The following is a 21,100-nucleotide window of genomic DNA, read 5'->3' on the forward strand; positions in this document are numbered from 1 at the left end:
AATAGAGTAGGTCTGTTACACCCAAGCCCCCTTAGCTCTTGGGCTGCCCTAATAGATTGCATCACTATGGCCTAGTCAGTTTCTGGACATATCTGCCATTTCACCGAAGTCACCTAATCATTCACATAGTCTCAAGCCAACCACGAGTTAGGCTCAATCAAGGTATATCTGAAGTCTCACAGAAGCCTCACCGACGATAGCAGCCTACCAAAAGACTAGTATATTCGCATCATCCACACGAGACTATGCTGTCAATGCACCCGAGCTCATTTTCTAGGCTCATAGATTGGGAATGGCACTGAAGAGTCCCAGCACCCAGCCTCGAGGAAATCACCCGTGATATTATTAACAGTGGTGCCATTGCCGAACTCGAGGATCAGGCCGCCCGATGGAGCAGTAGCGTTAAACGCGGGCCAACCCACAGTGGAGCTGACCGTGGAGGGATTCTTGAGGAACGCCGAGACGTGATCCTGCATGGTCCTCGACGTCGCAACTTCCAGAGCTGATATATTTCCTGCATCTGTCATATATGTGCCGAATATCATCAACAGATCCGACCAATGAAATGCACCAAGGTAAGGGACTGGGCTAATATTGGAGAAATTTCCAGCCCATTCATAGCGGTACGTCTCAAGTCCTAAGGACGACCGACGGATAGAGTCCTCGTATGCAGTGCAGATCCATTCGCCTTCTACTTTCATTGTCGTGGACTCCGATGTGCTGGCTTGTTCTCGTGAGGCGTCCGAGCGGATGGCTGGGCCTCGCGCGACACGACCAGCAGCATAACGCGCCGACTCGTTGGAGAAGATGTACTTTTCGTCGGCTAATCCACGTAATCAGTCAGTGATCTTCATGTCCAAAATACACAATCATGGGGTTGTTGGTGGACGAACGGATATAATTAGAGAAGGCGATGGATTGGGTGCCGTTATAACGGTTGATATACTCTTCAATCTGTACCCATGATACTTGGCGCATACATTCCAGCTCTGCCTCTGCGTCATCTCCATAGTTGCATCCGAGGCCTTTCGCGACAATGTGAAAGTCTTCGTATACATCCGCTGTCTCGGTGAGATTGATTGTCACCGACGGAGGCTGGGAGATGACACCAAATTTTGCCACACGAGGGTCATCTGGAAAGGCAAGAGTATACAGGTGAGTGAGCGCCGCTCCCTGGGATTGTCCCCATAGCTGGTTCAAGATTTTGATTAGGATAATATGATCTTCGTGGACTGGAATCTCTTACCATGATATTGTCTGGGTCTCCACCAAATGCCCGAATGTTCTCGGCTACCCATTCTACTGCGGCCCGCACATCCAACAAAGTCAGAGATGTCTCAGTCAGAGCTTTCGATTTAGGATCTACATCGAGTGATAGTTAATCAATTAGCCCGAGTCATTTGCGCGAGGGTGGTTCAACATGATCTTACTGCCGAAGATGTTGACCCGATAATTGATCGTTACGACAATATGTTCCTGGGAGTTCGATACCCAGTTTGATGGTAGCTGGGATGGAACCTCAATTCCGCCAGTGACACCGCCACCACCTGTGACAAAAAGAGCTACAGGCAGATTTGATGTCTTGTTGGCAAACGCTGGGGTCCACACAGCTAGTGACAGACAGTCCTCTGAGGAGGACCAAGCAGTCGATCCCTGATTGGGTGCCTCCCCAATACTCAGCAGAAGGCTTGTAGGCGCGTACTCTGCCCACATGCTGCTTCCGGAAGCTACATACTGCGGACAGGCTAGATACGAGGTCATCAGAAGGCTGCTCGCCTCGGTCACGCTCACAGCACAGGTCACTCACCAGGTCCAAAGCGAGTCGAGTCGATTCTCTTCGATGAGTTGGCCAACTTTTGAGGCGGAAGCCATCTGAGATCCCCGACTGGCGGCTAGTAATATGAAGTTATTATATTAGCCTCGAACCTCTCTGATCCTTGATAGCTAGCTTGGTGCGTACTTGTGCATAGGGAACCCGAAGAAATTGGCGGACATCCGGGTATGTATCATTCAACATGCCAATAAAGGTTCCCGTTCGTGTCTCCACTGTCAAATTTGACCAGTTGGATAGCGATCTCGCCGGTTGCCACGATAAGTCTGCATAGTATGGGGGGTACAACTCTCCAAGAGCGAGAGTAGTGAGCCCTGCCCAGACCAACGAAGCGAAAAAGGTCATCATTTCCAATTTTTCACCAAACGGAGAGATTGCGCTGGAATGCAGGTTTCTTTGCGTTGGGTTAGTGCAATGCGGAGAGGACTATTTATGTATTCGAGCACGAACAGGCCTCACGTCTCACGCGGCGTCTGAGGCCAATACAGCAGGGTCCGTTCCCCACTCTGCGGGGGAAGTGAGGGTCCTACGAAGGACCTCGTCATCGCTAATTTAAACAAAGTAAAGCTCAGATACTCAGACTTGGCATAAGTCTGCCCTTTCTAACCGAGAGGTCCGATTACCCGTGAGTTAGAGTTAGTCTCGACTACACAACCATTCAAACGCATCTCCACTTACCTATCCACATTTTAGGTGGCCGAATCTGGGAATGATATGCATCAGGCCCTGGTCTCTTTACGCTACCTAATCCATACTGAATCCTTTATCCGGCATCCTTGCAGGTAATTTCTCCAACGACTACAGCAGCCATGGCCCTTCGCTGAGTGGCCAACTATTCCGCCGATATTAGTCCGCTCAGACTAAATTTGGATTCCCTACACTGTAGAGCATAGCGAATAGAATGGTCAATCGTCTGATGCGCCGTGTGTTCTGCTACTCTGCCTGGAGGTCCACGTACAGTAACGGTCATGTCGCATGAAGTTTCTCGTATAATAGTTTTTGTGTTGTGGCATTTCGAATGGGAGAGGAGATCTGTTTCCAATAGATTCACGCCACCGTTCGACTTTGCCTGTTGATAGTCTCCGCAATAGTAACATGGCGGGGCACGAATCCCTGAGTAAGCAGCTTGGAAGTAGCATCACGCGTGCAAACCAAGCGAATATTGAGACATAGTTCCTAGACTCAAGTGGAGCCAGATGCAATGGCAGCTTACGCGCCAGGGTCGGTGCCAAGCGAATATTTACTATCCCGATCCCCGGACTCCACTATTCACTGTCCAATAAACATTACCATCCACAATCTATTGTCGCCTGATTCAAATAGAGGATAGATGTGGATTACAAGGTGTCGACCCGTGTCTTGGTACTTGGTAAAGGAAACTAAAGCAGGTTCAGCAAACTTCGGTTTTATGATGTTATCTGATGGGACATATCGCTCCGTCTGCTCAGGTAGACGGAATATATCTTTCCCGGTCTATGGCGCCTGCAATTTTCTCTCCATGTCGGATGACCGACGCTGCAGAGTGGTCCAAGTCTATCTGTGCTTCGACTGAATTGGCGTCTATGGAAATATTAGCTATAGCTATCTTGTAACGGCTGAACCCCAAGGGTGTGGATCCAAGCCCACCACCTTATCCCTGGCCCTTACTGTAACCCTACATCTTTGACAATTAGGTTGATAGTGTCCGAGATCCGACCTTCAGTTATAATGAAGTACTGTGGTCTTCCGATTCCCGTAACCTCACTCACCAGAAAAATCCACTAATGTGTTCATTAAACTAGGCAAGATCTCGTAATACCCTTTGTTGGTCTGATAGCTTGAAGAGGGAGAAGAGCGCCAGGAGACGACGCATTCTGTCTTGGCTGGACCATACCTTTTCATGATAGAGATCGACCGACGTAGGGCTAGAGGAGATAGCTACAGGTATATAACATGTCTCAAGCACTAGAGACACTCTTCCAACTTACTGCCTTTCTTTCTTCTACATTTGTTGTGCATTTAGTACTATTATGACGTGGAATGCTATTGTGAATCTTGGGGAAGCTACTCATGGTACGGATCAGACTTATTACTGGTATAGTACTTATAGTACTGTGCCGGCTAATGTGTTGACTTCTTCTTCCTCCTCGTCGGTCAATGTCACCGTTGCGGTATGGCCTTTCCTCAATTGATTGATACTTTATTTCTATGGACTGACTTTCTTTTGCAGCGCACCATGCAAAAGTACCTCCTTTCATTCGTCCTAACCGGCAACCCCAACACCCTCTGGCCCAACGACAAGATCTACTGGCAGAAGTATGGAAATGCGACAAACACCATCAACTTCAATACGACTATGTCCATTACTTTCGATGATCTTGCCAACGACAAGAGCCTCTTCTGGAATAAGGCGTTGTGGTACTGAGGCAGTGTTATGGATATAGATGCAACACTCCGCATATTTATATTAAGTTTTGTGGTTCTTGTGTTCTAGGCAGCAGTTAGTCTCTCAATTCATGCAAAACATCTTAATAACCTGCTACAGGAACGAACATTGCCTCGACATTGACATTCATCCCTCATTCGCTGTTCTTTTTGCTTTCTTGTTATCCATCAGACAATGTCCACTTTGTATTCTAAGTCAAGACGCCAACTTAAGAAGTGTAGGGATTCAAGTTTTGGACAGGCGCAGGCTGTGCTATCCCGGCCCTGTGGGGATACTCTGTGCCTCGGGAGACCCTATTTGAGGGTTCAGTCGGAGGTGGCCATGTCTTTCTCTCTCCGATCCCCGACGGCCCTACGTAATGTATCCCCACAAATTCCGTTACTTGCCATGCCATGTCACCTAAGTTCACTAAATTTCTGAATCCTAATCAATCCTACCATCTTGGTTATAGTCCCAGACTATCGTCTGGAACCGGACCTGTTTCCTTTACGGTGCTAGTGTCCCCCGGTGTATCATGCACAGTGTTGATGTGCGGGTACGCGGGAGTAGATATCCTCTCACGGCGGAGCGAAATAATCATTTAGTGTATCTGATGGTTGCTCAACGACGTATGATATACAATGTTTCAGGCAAAGCTAGCTGATAGTAGAGAATGTCAATCCCGAACGGGAGAGGATATACGTACATTGCCCACTATATCTAGTACGGACTGGGCGTAGCATACTTGAAGTACTCCAAGTACAACTGGATCTCCTTGGCCGTTGCGAAAGCAATCTTCTTCCACAGGCTGCCAAGCTCGAACGTGTTCTGCTGAGCCGGCACGTTAGAACCCCAGTACGGCAAGGTACCGTTGTTGTAGGAGTCTCCCTTATTCGGGTTTTGTGTCTTGACAAAGTTGGCCCAGTACGAGGACATGATATTGGCAACTTCGTAGTCTGTGTCCGTGTACGAGGTGGTTGTCTGGGCGTAGAGGTTGTTCAACGCATAGGACACCTCCGAGCCGTGGGTGGCTCCGTCCGAGCCAGGGGGCGAGTAGGTCCAGAGGTAGTAGTAAACGGGCTCAGTGGAGGACTGGTTCCAGCGCTTAGCCCATGACCAGGTGGAAGTGCAATATCCAGCACGTAGGATCGAGTTGTATGCGGCCGTGGCTTGGGTGGTGTTTTCGGCCGGATGCAGCGCCAGTAGCTCGGCGGCGTAAGGTCCGTAGGTGGAATTGATCTCCGACTTGTACTCGGCGACGGTATAGGTCTTGGACAGATCGATGCCATCCTCGTCCTCATTGTTACCAACCAAAATGGGCACGTCGTTGGGAGCACCTTCGTCTAGGCTGACGATGTATTTGTTGGGAATCGCGTGGTAATTGAGCACTGGATCGAAGCCGGTGAAATCGGAAACACCAGCACCGCTAAGGACCGTTTCGAGATCCATAGAGCGCAAGTCAGCCACGCTCGTCGCATTGAGTGACTCAGCGTAGGTTTTGCTGAAGGCATACGCCCAGGTCATGTTCCGGTAGTCACTTCCGTATCCCCACAGGTCTGGATCGTATGGGTCCTTGAGGCCACTCTCTGCGATCGCACCCTTGATCATACCTTTGGTTCGGGGGCTGTTGACCAAGTGGTAGGCAGCGCCAGAGCCGAAGGACTGACCAGCCACAGTGATGGACTCGGGTTCTCCGCCAAAAGCGGCGATGTTCTCATATACCCATTTCAGAGCTTCGATCTGATCGAGGAGACCATAGTTGCCCGTCGCACCAGTCTCCTCGGCCAACTCATGCAGCGTGAGCCAGCCGAGAGGCCCTGTGCGGTAGTTGTAGCTAACAAAGATAACATCCTTTGCCGCCATTCCTGCACCATCATAGGTACTCTGGCTGGATTCGCCTCCGGTCGCATAAGACCACAGCATGACCGGCAGCTTGGCATCAGTGGCTGTTGCGGGGCTCCAGATGTTGATCGACAGGCAGTCCTCGCTCACCCCGTCGCCAGCTGACAAGCTAGGACAGCTGGGCCCAAATGAAGTGGCCTTCAGGGTGCCATTCCAGGATGGGGCACTCTGTGGTGGCTTCCAGCGGTTTTCTCCACCGGTTGTGGCGGCATATGGAATACCCTTCCAAAAGGCGATGTCTTTCCAGTTGGTTATGTAAGATGGGGCACTACTTTCGTTGAATGCAGCAGCACCTTGCACCTTGCCCTGGGAGAGCTGGATGGTCTGGTCATACAGAGTGGCGCTAGCTGGAGCCAGTAGGGAAAGGACACTGAGGCCACGAGTGGACCTCTCGTTGATTCTCATGTTCGCAGACACTGTAGGAAACGAGGGATTGTATGTGATGTGAAGCAGAATACTGTCTTCATCTCTCTTGAAGGCCGAAGGAGAGAAGGTTTTTATACCTACCCTTGGGCCTAACTAACGAATTACAAGGCATGCAGATCCCTCGGACTTCAAAACCATGGCGTGTCAAAACATCATACGTGCTCGAGGGCAAATAGCGCACGCCATGCATGATGGTTTCTGGCTACCATTCCGTTATTACGATCCGCACCGATTATAGTAGTTGACGGTGCGTTCATGACCTTAATTGACGGCGTCGGAGATGGTGGCCCAGACGTCTCCGATGTCCGTCCGCCGGTTCTCGTGAAGATATCAGCAAAGAGCCTGGTGAATAGTGGGTAAAAGAAGGTTATCGGTTTCACCCTAGTTTATTAGGGCAGAGGACGCGCAAAAATGTGGGGATTCTAAGCACCTGCTCGGAATTATTTACTGGTCTGGGTAGATGGGACAGCGCTATTCAATCTAAGCCTTCCATCATCAATGAAATCCGCCGATCGTTCCGCTCAATTACCTATTCGAGCTCGTTAACGAACATTCTTACTATATCACCGGTCTCAAGCAGCTGTGCAGCGACTCCAGGTATAGCATGCATAACCCCCTTGGTTGCAATCTAGCAGATATTGAGCTACTTCAAGTCACGACGGCGAATATCTACGCGTAATCTCGTTGCAGGACGTGCTTAGCTGCTCATTCAACATCCAAAAGTCAACCTCATCTCTTGCTCCCAGTCAAACGTTTCCAGAAACGCCATAAAATCATTGTCTCCAATATCTCCTCCTGGTGCCTCAGTATCCAAAGAGATGTCACTAGAAGCTACCACGCCTACCGGTGCTGGTGAGAGCACCCGATCTAGCGCCTGGGAGATGATCCTCTGCCCTTTAATGCAGATCTCGTAGTCACCCTCTTGCTGGCGAGAGAAGGTTTTCAGCTGCGCGACAAAAACGCTCAACTTCTGTATGATGTCGGAACGAGGAAATGGTGTTTGTGGCGATACGATGGCTACGCTACTTTGCGGCTGTGATCGTCGCAGAAGTTCGGTGCAAAGCGTACCAGCGGCAGGAAGACCGATGTAGCAGAGCTGGGTTGGTGAGAAGTGGGACCAAAGGTACAGTTGTATAGTCCGAAACTCACATCTAAAATGACGCTTGGGTGGACTCGGCCTGAGCGCGTCTCCAATGATACCATATGCAATAGGGTGCTAATGATTTCCAAAGCCTTGTTGGCGAAAGCATCAATACCCTTTCCAACCCGTTTGTAGAGAGTCTGCAATAGCAGGAACTCATGGTAAAGAAATTCCACGTGATAAGACGCAACTTGAGGATCTGTTTTATCCTCTGTCCACTGTAGGCATGCAGGTAGACTGCGTCGTAGTTCGTCTGACTTTTTGCAAGCATTTCTGTTCAGCAGCTACGAGTTAATGCTAATCCGATCGTAGTTTTGATCTCGTTCCACTCACTGAACCTTTTCCTCTAACCCGTCTAGCCTGTTACTGAGTGATATTTCCAGCGCGTTTTCTTTATCGATACTAGCAGCCAGTCTGGCTCGAGCGTTGGCTCCTTTGTCGATACAACCGTCGATATTCCAACCTTCCGCATCTAAGCGTGCAATAGCTGCATCTCTTATAGCGGGTTCGGCAACAATTTCCTCGTAGCTCATGTCCAATGGGTATTGGATATTGCAATAACGCCAACATATCCGTGGTGGCCTGCCCAGGAATGTTGCAAGCTCTTTGTCAAGCGCATATGCACCAACCATTGTTCTCTTCCGAATCTCCTTTAGAAAGAATGGAGCTGTACTTTCAGTATCGGGCTGGTGCAGTCCGAGTGCAAAAACTGTGGTCGTGATATCTCCGAGCATTTGCCATGTTCTGTGATCTAGGTTTATTTTAGCTGGGATATGAACCATGATATACCGTCACTGACATACCGCTACTGCCATGCATATGCGATAGATAGATTGCATGTTGGAGCATAGCCCACGACAAAGGGTCACTGAGGGTCCCTAGATGATTGCAAAACTGCAGACATGTCTGGCTTGCCTGCATGCATATTTGTCGGAACCCTTCTTTGCTCGTAATTGCGTCCTGATGCTCCAAGCCCAGACTATGCGGTGGTATTTGGTATGTTGCCGTACCAGCAAAGCCGAAAAGTAAAGATAACATCTCCCAGCGCGGCGATGCCAACGAGAAGTACTCGGCCAACGACATCGAGTTATGGGTCACGATAGGAGTTAATGTATTCTTAAAAAAGGCCTTGGAGAGATCTAGAAGGCGCGCATACTTGTTTCCCGAGCCCTGGATTGCATTGCGGTAAACCTCTCCTAGGACCTTGAACAACTGATCCATCAGTTGGATACCGAAAACCCATCCCGTCGAAATGGCAAAGCGCTTCTCTGAAATTTCGGCATACAACGGTAGGTGCTCTAACAGAAAGAGAACCTGGGCACCCCGTGCCACCTGCTGAGGATCGATAGGGGTTGATTTGGTGGATGAAGGAAAGTCCACGACATCCAGCTCACTATTGCTGAAAGCACCAGAGTAACTGGTAGGGCCCAAGAACCCCGATCCTGAGAATGGAAGCTTCGACGAATTGGGAAATGCCGCTGACCCTAACACAGTCACCGGGGATGAAGCGCCCAGACTATCCCATGTCAGTGACTTTGCAGGCACCAGCGTTTGTTCCTTGGTTGCTATCTTGGTGGCCTTCAATGGTCGTGATAATTCGCGCGGCTTAGTGAGCGGAGCTGGGTGGTAAACACAGAGGTCCGATTTACCCCGTCGGACACATCGATTACATACTGGAGCTGAGTGGTCGCATCGGAGCTTAGACTTCCTGCAAGGCTCACAGGATGATAACTGTCCATTACGACGTGGAGCAGACATGGCGATGCGCAGCCAGATGCCTGTGAGTCAAACGTAAATGAGGTCCGTAATTGAGGTCCGACTCCGAACACCCGACAGAAAGAAAAAGAAAGCGACGAGGGAGCGGGGGGAGATAAAGAAAGGAGATAAGTGGACAGGCAGCCTTATTAGCCATTGTTGTTTAGCCGTTGTTAGTATAGCCTCGTTCCTTTGCTGCGAGTCGAGAGACAGTGGCTTGCGGTCCGATGGCTCGTGCGCCGAGCTCCGAGTGCCGACCCTAACCAGTTCGCCAAGTATATGCCTCAGCTTGCTTGCATCGAGTATATAAAGCCTTCCCCAGCAAGGTCACGTAGAACTAATAGACAAGAACAATCAAGAGCAGTTGCAATCAAGCACTCAGTTTCTCTCAAATCAATCATTCCACCATTTTCACATCCTTGCAACAATCAACTCCACCATGCCTCTCACTCCATTGAATGGCCTCTACCGATCCTTCAAGGCCAGACAGACTAACAAGGCCAAATCTGGTGGATACGTCAAACCCACGGAGGATCACGTCGAAGACTCCGCATCTGTTCTCAGCGACGCAACTACCCTGGCTCAGAGCAAGACTAGGCCCCAGAAGACGGCCTTTTCCCAGCAGGGCCCGGATAGCATCGACTACGGTTCTACTCAATACTGTAAGTATGTGGCATTTCACAGATAGTTAGCTGCTTAGTTTCAACTGACACGGCATGATATAGCTATGAGGGGCATGTCCACACGCGCGTGATAGTGTTGGCAACAATTTTTACGAGGGATACAACCTACTTGGTATAGAACGGATTGCGTGATGGATATGCATGAAGCTTTCATTGATTGGATTATATGTAATACTTAATATCTCGTTGCATTTGAGAAAGGAGTTTTTATGAACTAAATAAGATTGGTTTCGAAGCTATTTCATATACCATGGTAATACATAGCTCGGTGTGCATAATCTACAACTGAGCTGCCGGCTTAAGGCAAACTAGCCTTTTGGACAGAACAACGGCACATTTGGAGACCCTTTGTAGCAGGAACTGGTGTGTCGTAGAAATGTGGTACAAACCTATCTAAGAGCAGCCCCTCTCACTCTCAGTCGACTTATTCAGTTGAAGACCCAAGGTTGTGTACCATCTCATATTTTGCAGACTTCACCAGCAAAAAAACAACCCCAGCTGCTGGGTGATGAGCTAGTCTGTCTCTTGCACGTCAACACACTGCCTCTTTATTCGGCACACCCCAGCTCTTCATTGGTGGTGGTGGCCATATTCTTGGGCAGTGATTATCCTTGGATTTTACGACAACGGTCAGGTGCCGGATCGAACGCGCAACCTTGATAGGTCATCACGTGATCCTTTCGGCCGACTGGTCCGCTTTTATTGCTAGATATTTATCACGTGCTCGTAGATGAGAAAGCAGACTATATCGATATATCTAAGTGCTACCGAGGTTGTGCAGTAGACCTCTAAGCCACTACAGCTCATCTCCTCCCAGAATGCTAAAACCCTCCTGGTCCTCAACACCCGCGCTACCATCGACAACATACCAATCCTTTACGGTCGCAGATCCGTTCACAACGGTCTCCCAAACCTCCGGAGGACACGTCTCGGGACTCAGGACATAGCACTGCGGCTTTGGCATAACAGGAGGAATATTTTTAATATGCCACGTATCCTTGGGTCCAATCGTCTGGAAATTATCGCCAACAGCTAAGAGGCCAGTCGGGATATCCTTGTTGAAAGTCGCCCGCATGAAGATCTCATACGCTGCGACAGGCTGGTAGGAGGGGACCTCGTGCCCGGCTTGAAAGACGCGAGTGAAGCTGTAATTGCCCAGCTGGCGGGTCATGCCGCTAACCCCGTCGGGCGTAAGAAGTGGGGAGTATCCCGTGTCGGCAAATTCAGTAATTCGCGAGTAAGGGACTGCAAGGCTGGCTGTTTCGCCCCCGACCCAATTGCAGGCGTAATCACGATCTCCGTACATCATGTGCACTTTCACCCCGCTGTCGAGGAGGTAACCAATTGCATCCAGGAAGCCGCCATGGACGATGTCAAAAGTATTTATGAACTGTGTAGCCACGGCACTCGAAGACGATGTGAAGTTGACGGGTACCCCAAGAGCGGCCAGAACGGACTCCTGCGTCAAATACCCGAGCATGTGCTTGGCAGGGAATGGGTCGTTTTTAGGATGGGCAATGTCGTACCACCCACGATTGAAGGTGTGGTAGTAGGTGACGGGACCATCTCCCCATTCGAGTGCAAGACCTCCGCAAATTTCAGAGACATTCTTCCTTGGGTGAGGCAAGCCGGAATCACGTTCTTTCAGAGCCGCTTCACAGGCGAGGGCCTGATCGCGGTAGCCTCCGGGATGCGTCCAATTATACATTAGTTCTTCGTAGAGGGGTTTATCGAAGATCTCGAGGCCGTAGGTCTGGACAGAATTAGACAATATGCAAATTTAAATAAGACGAGGGTAGTCTTACATTATTGTACGGCCAAGTAATGTAAGCCTCTTCTTGGATCACCATATCCATCAAGCCATTCACGATGCCAAGTGTGTCGAGGTGCAAGTACTGTGCACCGTCTTCTGCAGTCCCCTCTGCAATTTTGTCATTCTGCTGTTGAAAGAACCGAAAAATACCTGGACCATAGTGGCCTCCGTAACTTTCAGCCCAGAGACTGACGCGATCATCATTTGGCTTGTAGTGTGGGAATTCGAAGAACCAGGTTTGCGCGAAATGCCATAGAGCATGAGCCGCAAATGCAGTCCCATTAGCTGTCTGTGCAAGCTTCTGGCTTGCAAAGGTACCAACATGGTGGGTGAAGTTGGACTGAGGAATATCAATGGAGAAATCACCGGAATGGATTTCTTCTTCGCCGTCGGCAGTCCGAACCAAAGTGCCATTGGTTGGGACATCGTATGAGAAGCCGACTTGGGTTGGCTGATCAAGGAATAGGAGATTGACTTCATTGTTCCAGCTCCAAGGATTGAGGACTGTGGTCTTGGAGTCCGATGCAATGGAACAGGGGCCTAATTCTTCAAGGAGCCCCATAAGCGATGAACCACCCGGACCTCCATTGAGCCAAATGGCCAGAGGCGCATTGCTAGGATCTTTGCGGGCTTCGAAAAACCAGAAGAAGCTGGTTGGAAGTCAATGATCGCTCATCCTCCAATGCTTCAAAGTCTACTTACGTGTTGATGGGATAATCCTGAACTTCACCTGTTCCGTCGGAAAGGAAACCGGGGGGAAGGTGTACATAGCCCGAATAAGATCGGACACCCGGCGTGGTTTCACAAATTCCAGGCTGACAATCAGTACGGGGATGAGCATAAAATCCATTTCTAGGTCCTCTGTACACACCTCTTTGAAGGAAATGGTCACATTCTCATGCAATTTCGACTTGAGCACGGTGATGCCTTCGGGCTCGGGAGGGAATTGAGCGGTCGCTAGACCCAGAAGTCCCCCAAGCACCAGACTAGTCAACATGGTGAAGAGGCTGAAGGCAATGATACTTCAAATATGACAGCCTGAGCTTTACTGGGTATACCGGAGACAACAGAGAAAGCATCAACATCGTGAGGGGAGAAGAGCGTGTAATACGCCGCATGACTAACTCGGAGTCGGAGCTAACGCTTATCAGGCCCTTGCGCCGGAGTCCGTCGGCCGTGGGGAATGGCGTTCTTAGTGGACGAATGGCGACATCCATCTAGTTAAGAGGCAGATACGTAGCTGACAAAATGGGCTACGTGCAGACGCTTCGGTGCTGGCGCATTGCAGAGCGGAACTGGCGATGGACTGACCAGATTATCCAGCTCCGGGGAGCTTCACAAACTTGATAAATCGATAACAGATGAACGACTGGAGTAAATGCCCCACTCCTGGCTCAATGTCATAGGCCCGCTTGTAGTACTTTGTTTTTATTTCATTCTTGGGAGACCAAAGATGGGTAAGTGGGCTAACGGGTAGAGATGGCAGATTAGGTAGCCTAACGGTCGGAGATTTCCCAGAGTTGGAGCACCCAAAGGACCCTTATTTAGCCTTTTATTGCGGTCAACCATAGTGTTGACTAATATAGTAGCTTTGGGGTGACAAGCTTCGTAAGCCGATCAACCGTTCGGAGTATCGATGCTCCGCAATACAGCGGGATCGTGTTTCAACTTTGCCTCTTCTGCGTTCCATGTTTGACAAGGCAGATGTCAGTGGGATGACGAATAAAGCGTCGGAGAACATCGCTTCCAAGTTTCACATCCCCCGTACGTCAAAGAGAGCAGAGTGTATTGAAGGTGGGTGTCACAGCCCAAGAACTACGGCGAGAAAAGTCTGTTGCATGCAAGGCATCCCTTTTCAGCTTTGAATTAAGGGGGGAGATTGTGGATATATTATTTCCTATCGATAAGCGCACAGTCTCCGCAAATATCGAAGACCCTGGCAGAAGAACCCTGGGTGCACGGAAGATATCCTTGGTCGACCAGACTCCACCCACTTTCCGAACGGGTATTGTGAGTTTCCTTATTGGTATGGTGCCAGTTATTGAAGCGATCAAAGTGGTTAGTGTGTTCGAGATAGACAGTGGGCATGTCTTAGAGCTCGGAGGACGGAGTAACGCCATCGGGATAGGATTTGACGCCTGGAGGGGCGATGACGCGGAGGGACGAGGCTGGACCCAAAGGGCCGCGTGGCCCTGGAGTCGATCGGCTGTTGCTCGACTGGTTGGGGTTACTATGTATAGTGTCTTTTTTCAGCTGCCATCTCAATGGGCATTGATCGAGTGTGGCAGGACATGATGACAATGCAGATGCGTAAGAGAGGTAGATGATCGACGAGGATGGAAGAGACCCTGAAGACCGGGTGGACACTGTACAGTGTATAGAAGTTGGATGAACGTGGGCTGGGGAATAGTGGCTGGAGAGATAGAGAGAGAGGGAAGATTGAAGAGTGAAAGAGGGACGCCGATCAGGAACCCGAGCAGCAAACCAGAATTAGCGACTGACGACCGGCGGGGCTCCACCAACAAAACAACGTCCAAACGGAGTCCCGCTGCGCTTTTCACCTGCCGCCGCTAAGCTTTTTTATTCTCCTTGCTGTCCTCTTCCTTCTCTTCTTCTTGTTCTTCTTCTTCTTCTTCTCCAGCAGCATTCTGCGGAGTTTCTCCTGCCCGGTTCCTGTCGACCTCCCTTGTCCTCCCATCTCTCTTACGACCTCGCCAGTTCGCTCGTGTGCGACCGTCCATCCATCATGGCTGCTAAGTCCCAATTGCCGACCGTCAACACGCCTGTGTCCGCGGAGCCTTCCAAGGCCGCCATGCACCCGGCTTTCTACATCGCGTACGACTCTATATCTGTGGTGGCTGCCTATGGAATGTTCATTAATGTCTCTCTAGTACCTGGATTGCTCTCAGTTCCGGTGTGATCATCTTCAACAAGTGGATTCTCCATACCGCTGGATTCAGTGAGTTGACCCCCATCTTCTGCGCTGTCGCAGTATGCGATCAATAGACTGACCGTCGTTACTTTTCTCTTTCACAGATTTCCGTACGTCAATTCCAATCTTCATGCCGAGATAAATCGTCGCAAGCGACTAACATGCTCCAGCCATCTTCCTGACCACATGGCATCTCGTTTTCGCTACCATCATGACCCGCCTCATGGCGCGGTTCACCACTTTGCTCGACTCCCGTCACCAGGTGCCCATGACCTCTCGCGTATACATGTCAGTGAAATCGTCGTGGAAATTACAATCAATGGCTGTGTCTAATCGGATGTTGTCATTATAGGCGTGCCATCGTCCCCATTGGCGCATTCTTCTCTCTCAGTCTGATCTGCGGCAACCTCGCCTATCTCTACCTCAGTGTGTCCTTTATCCAGATGCTCAAGGTGAATACATTCGACTCGATGTGCAAAACTCCCGCTAATGTGGTCAGGCCACCAACTCTGTGGCTACACTGCTTGCTACCTGGGCCATGGGCATTGCGCCGGTGAAGCTCAGCCTGCTCGGAAACATCTCGTTCATCGTCCTCGGTGTTATCATTGCCTCCATTGGTGAAATCAAGTTCACCATGATCGGATTCATCTGTAGGTCTTCTTCTACTTCCTGCGACTGGCCATTTTATTAACACTGCTCTAGGCCAGTTCTTCGCGACCATCTTCGAGTCCGTCCGTCTGGTTATGGTTCAGCGCCTGCTCAGCTCTGCCGAATTCAAGATGGACCCCCTGGTTTCCCTGTACTACTTCGCACCTGCTTGCGCCGTCATGAACGCCGTCGTCACTGCGGTTGTCGAGCTCCCCTCGCTGCACATGTCGGACATCTACCAACTCGGCATGGGTACTCTGTTCCTTAACGCCGCCGTGGCTTTCGGACTCAACGTTGCCGTCGTCTTCCTGGTATGTCTTGCTGAAACTGAGTTCGTCAGCATCAGTTCGCTAATTTTCGGTAGATTGGCAAAACCTCCGCCCTCGTCCTTACTCTGTCCGGAGTTCTCAAGGATATCCTCCTTGTCGTTGCCTCGATGGTCATCTTCCGCGACCCCGTTACTCCTCTCCAGGCCTTCGGATACGCCATCGCCCTTGGTGGTCTGGTTTACTACAAGCTTGGAAAGGACGGTGTCAACAACCTTCTGGCCCAGGTGCGGTACCAGCTGCTTGGTGGTCCCCGCCCCGAGAACTAGAGTCGACTGTACATAGGATATGTGGGGAGTAGTAGTTGGTTGGCAGATATAGAACGTACATAGAATCGGGCAGGGCCCCAATTGTATCTTTATTATATGAGGTGTAAACTGCGAAACGTGAGTGAGCATACTCCGTAGTCAGGGGGAGATGCCAGCATCTCTAGCCTAATCACTTCGCTATGCGCATCATCTTTACGGTATTCGAAAAAATAATAATGGCAATACTTGATACCATACAGCTGCGTACAGAAGTTGCCGGACGCGACGCGCTCGTTTGTTGCTCTTTTCGGGTGGGTCCATCCTTGTCGCCTGAGGCAGAAGGCGGATATCCCACAGCATCTCATCTCCCTCCCCCACAACTCTTCTGGCTCGCCCACTTAGTTCAAATCCTAGGATGTCACGCTGGTCTGACATTTTCAGGCTGGCGATGAATATTATACTGTGACACTTTTACAGTATACCATTGGAGTATACCCCAGCGACTGGTGTGTTACTATTTCTTACTAGCCGTTGAGATATATATACTACTGCTACTACCCTCCACTTTAATAGTGACAATAACAACTACTACTGGTAACTATTGACTGATCATCATCAGGTATACTGTGAGCGAGCCTCCGTCCACTCAGGCTGATACCCCAATTTAGCTCCATTAAGATCGAATCCCGTCCTATCGCCCGCATCGAAGCCGCTCTCATACGCACCATAGCTGATCAGCTCGATGTTCTCCAACTTAGCACCCGCATCCGTCTGCGCCCACAGGCTGAGGCCAATGGTGTTCTTGTCGCGGTTGTTGATGATTCCAGGTGGTATGGGAAACGTTGTTTGCGGCCCCAAATAGGGAACATATTTGCCATATTGGTATCCATTGATGAAGAGCTGGATGCGCACCGGGTCGACGGTCGACGGTGAGGTGAATTGGATACCGAGAGGAACGTCATAGTTCTTGGGAAGGTCAAGGGTGAAGGTGGTCAGGTAAAATGCGACTCCTATTACTCTGGGTTAGATGCAGATAACAACGGGCAGCGACATCAAGGATATTGATGCTTACCTGACTTGTTCAGTCCATCGAGCGGAGATCCATCCGTCCAGCCGTCCGATGACTTCGCCTTGTATCCTGGTAGATGCCAACCTTGACGCTCGGCGAGCAAGCCGCCTTCGTTCATGGGTGCTCTCACAGGGTCAAGCTCATATGCTCCTATTGTCACAAAGAGAACAATGTTCTTAGTCTAGTGCGACGGAGAGAAGGGGCCCAGTGGAGTCCTTACCAGCGGCACCTCCAGCGTTGCCTTGGATCTTCCAGCTCGTGAATGAACCGCCATTGAGTGTTGCTCCGAGAAGTCCTCGAGGGTTCTCCACGCCATCACCGGTAGACGTCTCGTCATGTCCGGTGTAGTCGATCTGGGTAAAGAAATTAACCATGTGGGTCTAAGCTAGCGTATCTGCGTGCTAACTTACCACAACTGTCAGCAGATTATCGGTCTGCTTCAAGGTATGGTTGGAGAAGCTGATAACTGCGTTAGACGATGTTTCGTCGGCATCACCTGGAAGCGAGGCCACAAGATCCCCGTTCAGCCAGACATTCCAACCAAAGGCCAGACCTCCTTGCGCAGTCAAGTTTGCTCCGGTCACGTTGGCACCATTGAATCGACCGCGATAGATCTTGATGCCAGTATAATAGCCATAGTCGGAGGCAAACAAAACAGGCAAACTGAGTGGATCGACTGGACTCAGCGTTGTAGTCTTGTTGCACACCGTCCACTTGGAGTCATCATAGGAAGACTGGGTCTCGGGCAAGGAGTCGCGGACTTTCCATCCGGTCAAACTGGGGAGCGTAATGGTGCTGCTATCGGCGCCACCAATCGATCCCACAAGGCTCCCATAGTTTGTTTTCTTGACGGTGATCTCCTTACCGTTCCATTTGACAGTCTTTGCGGAAGACCCAGCGAATACTTCCACGGTCGTGGCATTGTCGTTGTCTCCAACCAAATCCACAACGCTTCCAGAGATACTCACATTGCGGACTAGGTATGGGCCCAGCACAAATATCTGCTGTTCCGCTGTCACATAAGGGTCTGTTGTGGTAGGTGGTGCCCAGAATCGGAATGCCGTCTCCGTCTCCAGGAGATAGAAAATGGCGCCATTCGAGAACTTCACAACGCTGCTACCACTGCCTTGAGTGTAAGTGTATGAGGTAATAGTACGATTACCTGAACTGCTAGTCAGGTTCACCGAATCACCATATTCCTCGAAGGTCAGATTAGTCGTGTTCTTGAAGGCAAACGACACCTCCTGTCCAGAGCGTGCATAGAGCACGACAACATCAGTGTCCCCAAAAGTGCTGTATGTCGCGATGTCGGTTGACACATACAAGAGCGTGTTATGACCGAGTGGGTAATCAGTCGAGATCACCTTGCTTTGCCTGCCTTGCAGATTGATATTGGGTAAGGTGAACGCGCCCGCAGAAGTATTCACATTCAGGGAGAACGTGATGTCTGTCTGCGAGGATGTGGTAGCTTGCTGCACAACATAGAAACCGGCGGTCGTGTTGGGATTCCGAAGCACCCATGTGTATGCTGAGGTGGTCGATGTGTAAGTGGTGCCATTCCCTTCCATTTCGACTCCCAGCAAGCCAGAAGACACTCGAGTGAACAGACCAACGAGCTTCGTCTGACTGAGCTTGTCTCTGATTTGTCTAGTCTCTCTAAGAGGAGCGCTGTAGTCGTCTACAGCCAGTAAGTATGGCTTTGCCTGCGGAACCTAACGGGAGTACTTACATGAAGTATACACCACAGGTGCAGCTAGATGGCCCCAGTTTGTACCCCCGTACAACATGTACAGGTTCTGGAGGGTGACCCGCTGACCAATATTGTTCTTGTAGTACACATCCGCAAATTGTGGACTCAGCTCACTAGTGCACTGGTCGTAGAAAGAGTCGGCGCCCCAGGCAGAGAACCAGCCACCTTCGAACTCAGGCAAGTATTCGGGCTGCGTGTAGCTGGTGTTTTGAAACCATTGATAATAGTTCCGTACGACTGAAAATCCTGTGGAAGGGTTGGTGCAACTGAGCCCTCCCGGGTACGAGTCTAAGCCATAGACGTTGACCGCACCACCCACATCCTCATAGTCTGTCGACCAACTTCGAGATCGCTGGCCTTTCTCGTTGCTAGTGAAGGGAACGTCCACGCCAGCAGCTCGAAATGCCTCCTCAATCTGCTCCATATACTCGACCAAGGTATTGGTGGCAGAATGCGTGGTCTCCTGAAGTTCATTCTCGATCTGGTTGAGAATGACTGGCCCACCGTTTGTGATGGAATTTTCCGCAATGATCTTACCAATACGCTCAATCCAGGGAGTCCATGCCTGGTGATATGTCGCATCGCTCGTTCGCAATTTACCACCGCTCCCGTCGCTCAGGTATAGAGCTAGACCACCTCCGTTGAATTCAGCATTGCAGTAGGGCCCAGCACTGGTTTGATGTCAGCGATTCCCGAGGAAACGGGGAGCAACTATGTCTAACCGTGCGATGATGTAGATTCCAGCCTCTTGGGCATAGTCGAATAAGCGCTGGATATTGTGTGCTCCGGTCTCAAAGTCATATGTCCCATTGATTGGAGAGTGATAGTCCCAGAAGAAATATAGACTATGTGACAGCCGTCAGAAGTCACGGGTCTGGAAGAACTCTTGGATATTCACATTGCACAAACCTAACAGTGTTGAAGCCATGTGCGCGCATCTTCTGAAAGACATCAAGCCACATTTCCGGAACGGGCAATCGGGGATAATGGAACTCTCCGGAATAGACAAACAAGCGATTGCCATTGACGGTCAGACTATAAGGGTCCCAGGCGACCAGATCTGTCAGACCATCTGTAGTCGCCCGGATTTGGGCGACCAAGATGGCCCAGCACGAAAGTATGAACTGCAGCTTCATGGTACTATCGCCCACGCGCAATAATTTCTTAGCATCTATGCCGTTCCCTCACATTATATATCATCGGCGATTGCACTGCCGAGCCGGTTAAAGAATCATGGGTTTGACACCATTTCGCGCTATTAACCACGCGAGAAAACGGCGAACAGTACATGGGGGTAAGTGGCGTGAAATGTTCATGCAGAAATGGCACGCATATGCAGGTTCAATTACTCCAACTGCCATGGGGCCTGCCCCTATGCGGGTGGATTGGTGGAATAATACTATTAATTATTCAATCGGGCCAATTCTACCCCGATATTCATCACGTCAGGAGAGGAGAGACCGGGGATATTCCCGGCGGGATTGCGGGGTAAGCAATGGGATTTGGTAATATACCCCCTTTTTTTTTAAGTTCTCTGAAAGACAGGGTACCGTTTTGACATTGTACATAGTGTACATGATTCAGCATGTGCGCTTCACACTGGACAGAACCTGAAGATGCAGATTCAGATAACAGACTTAGCTTTCGGCTTCCCCGCTAATATCGGGCAGAAGATCTCCGACCTCCTCTGCGTTCCTAAGCTACTTGCAGAGACCAGGTGCAGCTGTGAACATCTTTTCTACACATAAAGCTGTCCTTTTTTCAGTGTGCCATGTCACCATTGTGCAATCATGGTGGCGCGTAGAAGATAGCTGAGCTACCAGCCGCACTTGGTGGAGACCAGATCGAATTCCACATTACTCAGTGGAGTGGAGAAGCAGACACCAACAACATTCTGTTGGGGATCTGAGGGATAAGCTCTCTCTCTCTCTCTCTCTCTCCCCTTGCCAAAACAAGTGATGGTCGAATGAAAGAAAATGGGTGGTCGGAGAGCCTGCTTGCCACACGGCAAGTATTGAGAATTCTTATGAGCTTTACATGCTGGCACTTATTTGTGTAGGTGCACCATCAGGCATGACGGACTATGTGATCGAACAACTACTTCCCGATCGGGATCGACAGTGGAACCCAAATTGTGCAGTGTTCACAGCCAAAGCGTATAGCAGGGACAGT

General features: G+C 50.1%; 8 protein-coding genes across 8 annotated transcripts; 3 read left to right on the forward strand and 5 right to left on the reverse strand.

The window, feature by feature from the left end:
* Nucleotides 1-266: 266 nt before the first annotated feature.
* BO79DRAFT_264181 (alpha/beta-hydrolase) lies at nucleotides 267-2,179 on the reverse strand (the record flags this gene model as incomplete). Its single annotated transcript, XM_025686756.1, has 6 exons — nucleotides 267-823; nucleotides 894-1,191; nucleotides 1,247-1,362; nucleotides 1,431-1,745; nucleotides 1,808-1,892; nucleotides 1,961-2,179. 6 exons carry the CDS (start codon nucleotides 2,177-2,179, stop codon nucleotides 267-269), a joined length of 1,590 nt encoding a protein of 529 aa, XP_025540487.1.
* Nucleotides 2,180-3,840: 1,661 nt separating this feature from the next.
* BO79DRAFT_217113 (uncharacterized protein) lies at nucleotides 3,841-4,235 on the forward strand (the record flags this gene model as incomplete). The annotated part of the gene is made up of 2 exons (XM_025683347.1): nucleotides 3,841-3,981; nucleotides 4,041-4,235. The coding sequence occupies 2 exons, from the start codon at nucleotides 3,841-3,843 to the stop codon at nucleotides 4,233-4,235; spliced, it is 336 nt and encodes a 111-aa protein (XP_025540488.1).
* A 720-nt stretch (nucleotides 4,236-4,955) lies between these two features.
* Nucleotides 4,956-6,542, reverse strand: BO79DRAFT_193907 (carboxylesterase/lipase family protein; the record flags this gene model as incomplete). Its single annotated transcript, XM_025681008.1, has 1 exon — nucleotides 4,956-6,542. One exon carries the CDS (start codon nucleotides 6,540-6,542, stop codon nucleotides 4,956-4,958), a length of 1,587 nt encoding a protein of 528 aa, XP_025540489.1.
* A 730-nt stretch (nucleotides 6,543-7,272) lies between these two features.
* BO79DRAFT_146066 (putative chromatin structure remodeling complex protein RSC3) lies at nucleotides 7,273-9,462 on the reverse strand (the record flags this gene model as incomplete). Its single annotated transcript, XM_025678438.1, has 4 exons — nucleotides 7,273-7,659; nucleotides 7,713-7,977; nucleotides 8,038-8,470; nucleotides 8,508-9,462. The coding sequence occupies 4 exons, from the start codon at nucleotides 9,460-9,462 to the stop codon at nucleotides 7,273-7,275; spliced, it is 2,040 nt and encodes a 679-aa protein (XP_025540490.1).
* A 378-nt stretch (nucleotides 9,463-9,840) lies between these two features.
* On the forward strand, nucleotides 9,841-10,267 carry BO79DRAFT_287157 (uncharacterized protein). The gene is made up of 2 exons (XM_025688549.1): nucleotides 9,841-10,121; nucleotides 10,185-10,267. Exons 1-2 carry the CDS (start codon nucleotides 9,899-9,901, stop codon nucleotides 10,211-10,213), a joined length of 252 nt encoding a protein of 83 aa, XP_025540491.1. The 5' UTR covers nucleotides 9,841-9,898; the 3' UTR covers nucleotides 10,214-10,267.
* Nucleotides 10,268-10,865: 598 nt separating this feature from the next.
* On the reverse strand, nucleotides 10,866-13,014 carry BO79DRAFT_172171 (lysosomal protective protein precursor). Its single transcript, XM_025679621.1, has 4 exons — nucleotides 12,827-13,014; nucleotides 12,658-12,770; nucleotides 11,948-12,605; nucleotides 10,866-11,895 (listed from the first exon to the last, which is right to left on the reverse strand). Exons 1-4 carry the CDS (start codon nucleotides 12,950-12,952, stop codon nucleotides 10,939-10,941), a joined length of 1,854 nt encoding a protein of 617 aa, XP_025540492.1. The 5' UTR covers nucleotides 12,953-13,014; the 3' UTR covers nucleotides 10,866-10,938.
* A 1,544-nt stretch (nucleotides 13,015-14,558) lies between these two features.
* Nucleotides 14,559-16,243, forward strand: BO79DRAFT_287159 (TPT-domain-containing protein). The gene is made up of 8 exons (XM_025688550.1): nucleotides 14,559-14,790; nucleotides 14,847-14,914; nucleotides 14,992-14,997; nucleotides 15,058-15,175; nucleotides 15,240-15,339; nucleotides 15,387-15,537; nucleotides 15,590-15,846; nucleotides 15,900-16,243. The coding sequence occupies exons 1-8, from the start codon at nucleotides 14,702-14,704 to the stop codon at nucleotides 16,128-16,130; spliced, it is 1,020 nt and encodes a 339-aa protein (XP_025540493.1). The 5' UTR covers nucleotides 14,559-14,701; the 3' UTR covers nucleotides 16,131-16,243.
* Nucleotides 16,244-16,724: 481 nt separating this feature from the next.
* BO79DRAFT_264186 (glycoside hydrolase family 35 protein) lies at nucleotides 16,725-20,064 on the reverse strand (the record flags this gene model as incomplete). Its single annotated transcript, XM_025686757.1, has 7 exons — nucleotides 16,725-17,119; nucleotides 17,182-17,328; nucleotides 17,399-17,531; nucleotides 17,589-18,856; nucleotides 18,908-19,599; nucleotides 19,651-19,773; nucleotides 19,838-20,064. The coding sequence occupies 7 exons, from the start codon at nucleotides 20,062-20,064 to the stop codon at nucleotides 16,725-16,727; spliced, it is 2,985 nt and encodes a 994-aa protein (XP_025540494.1).
* Between the last annotated feature and the right edge of the window lie 1,036 nt (nucleotides 20,065-21,100).

Source organism: Aspergillus costaricaensis (assembly GCF_003184835.1).
Source record: "Aspergillus costaricaensis CBS 115574 unplaced genomic scaffold BO79scaffold_13, whole genome shotgun sequence".
Classification (NCBI taxonomy): Eukaryota; Fungi; Ascomycota; class Eurotiomycetes; order Eurotiales; family Aspergillaceae; genus Aspergillus; species Aspergillus costaricensis.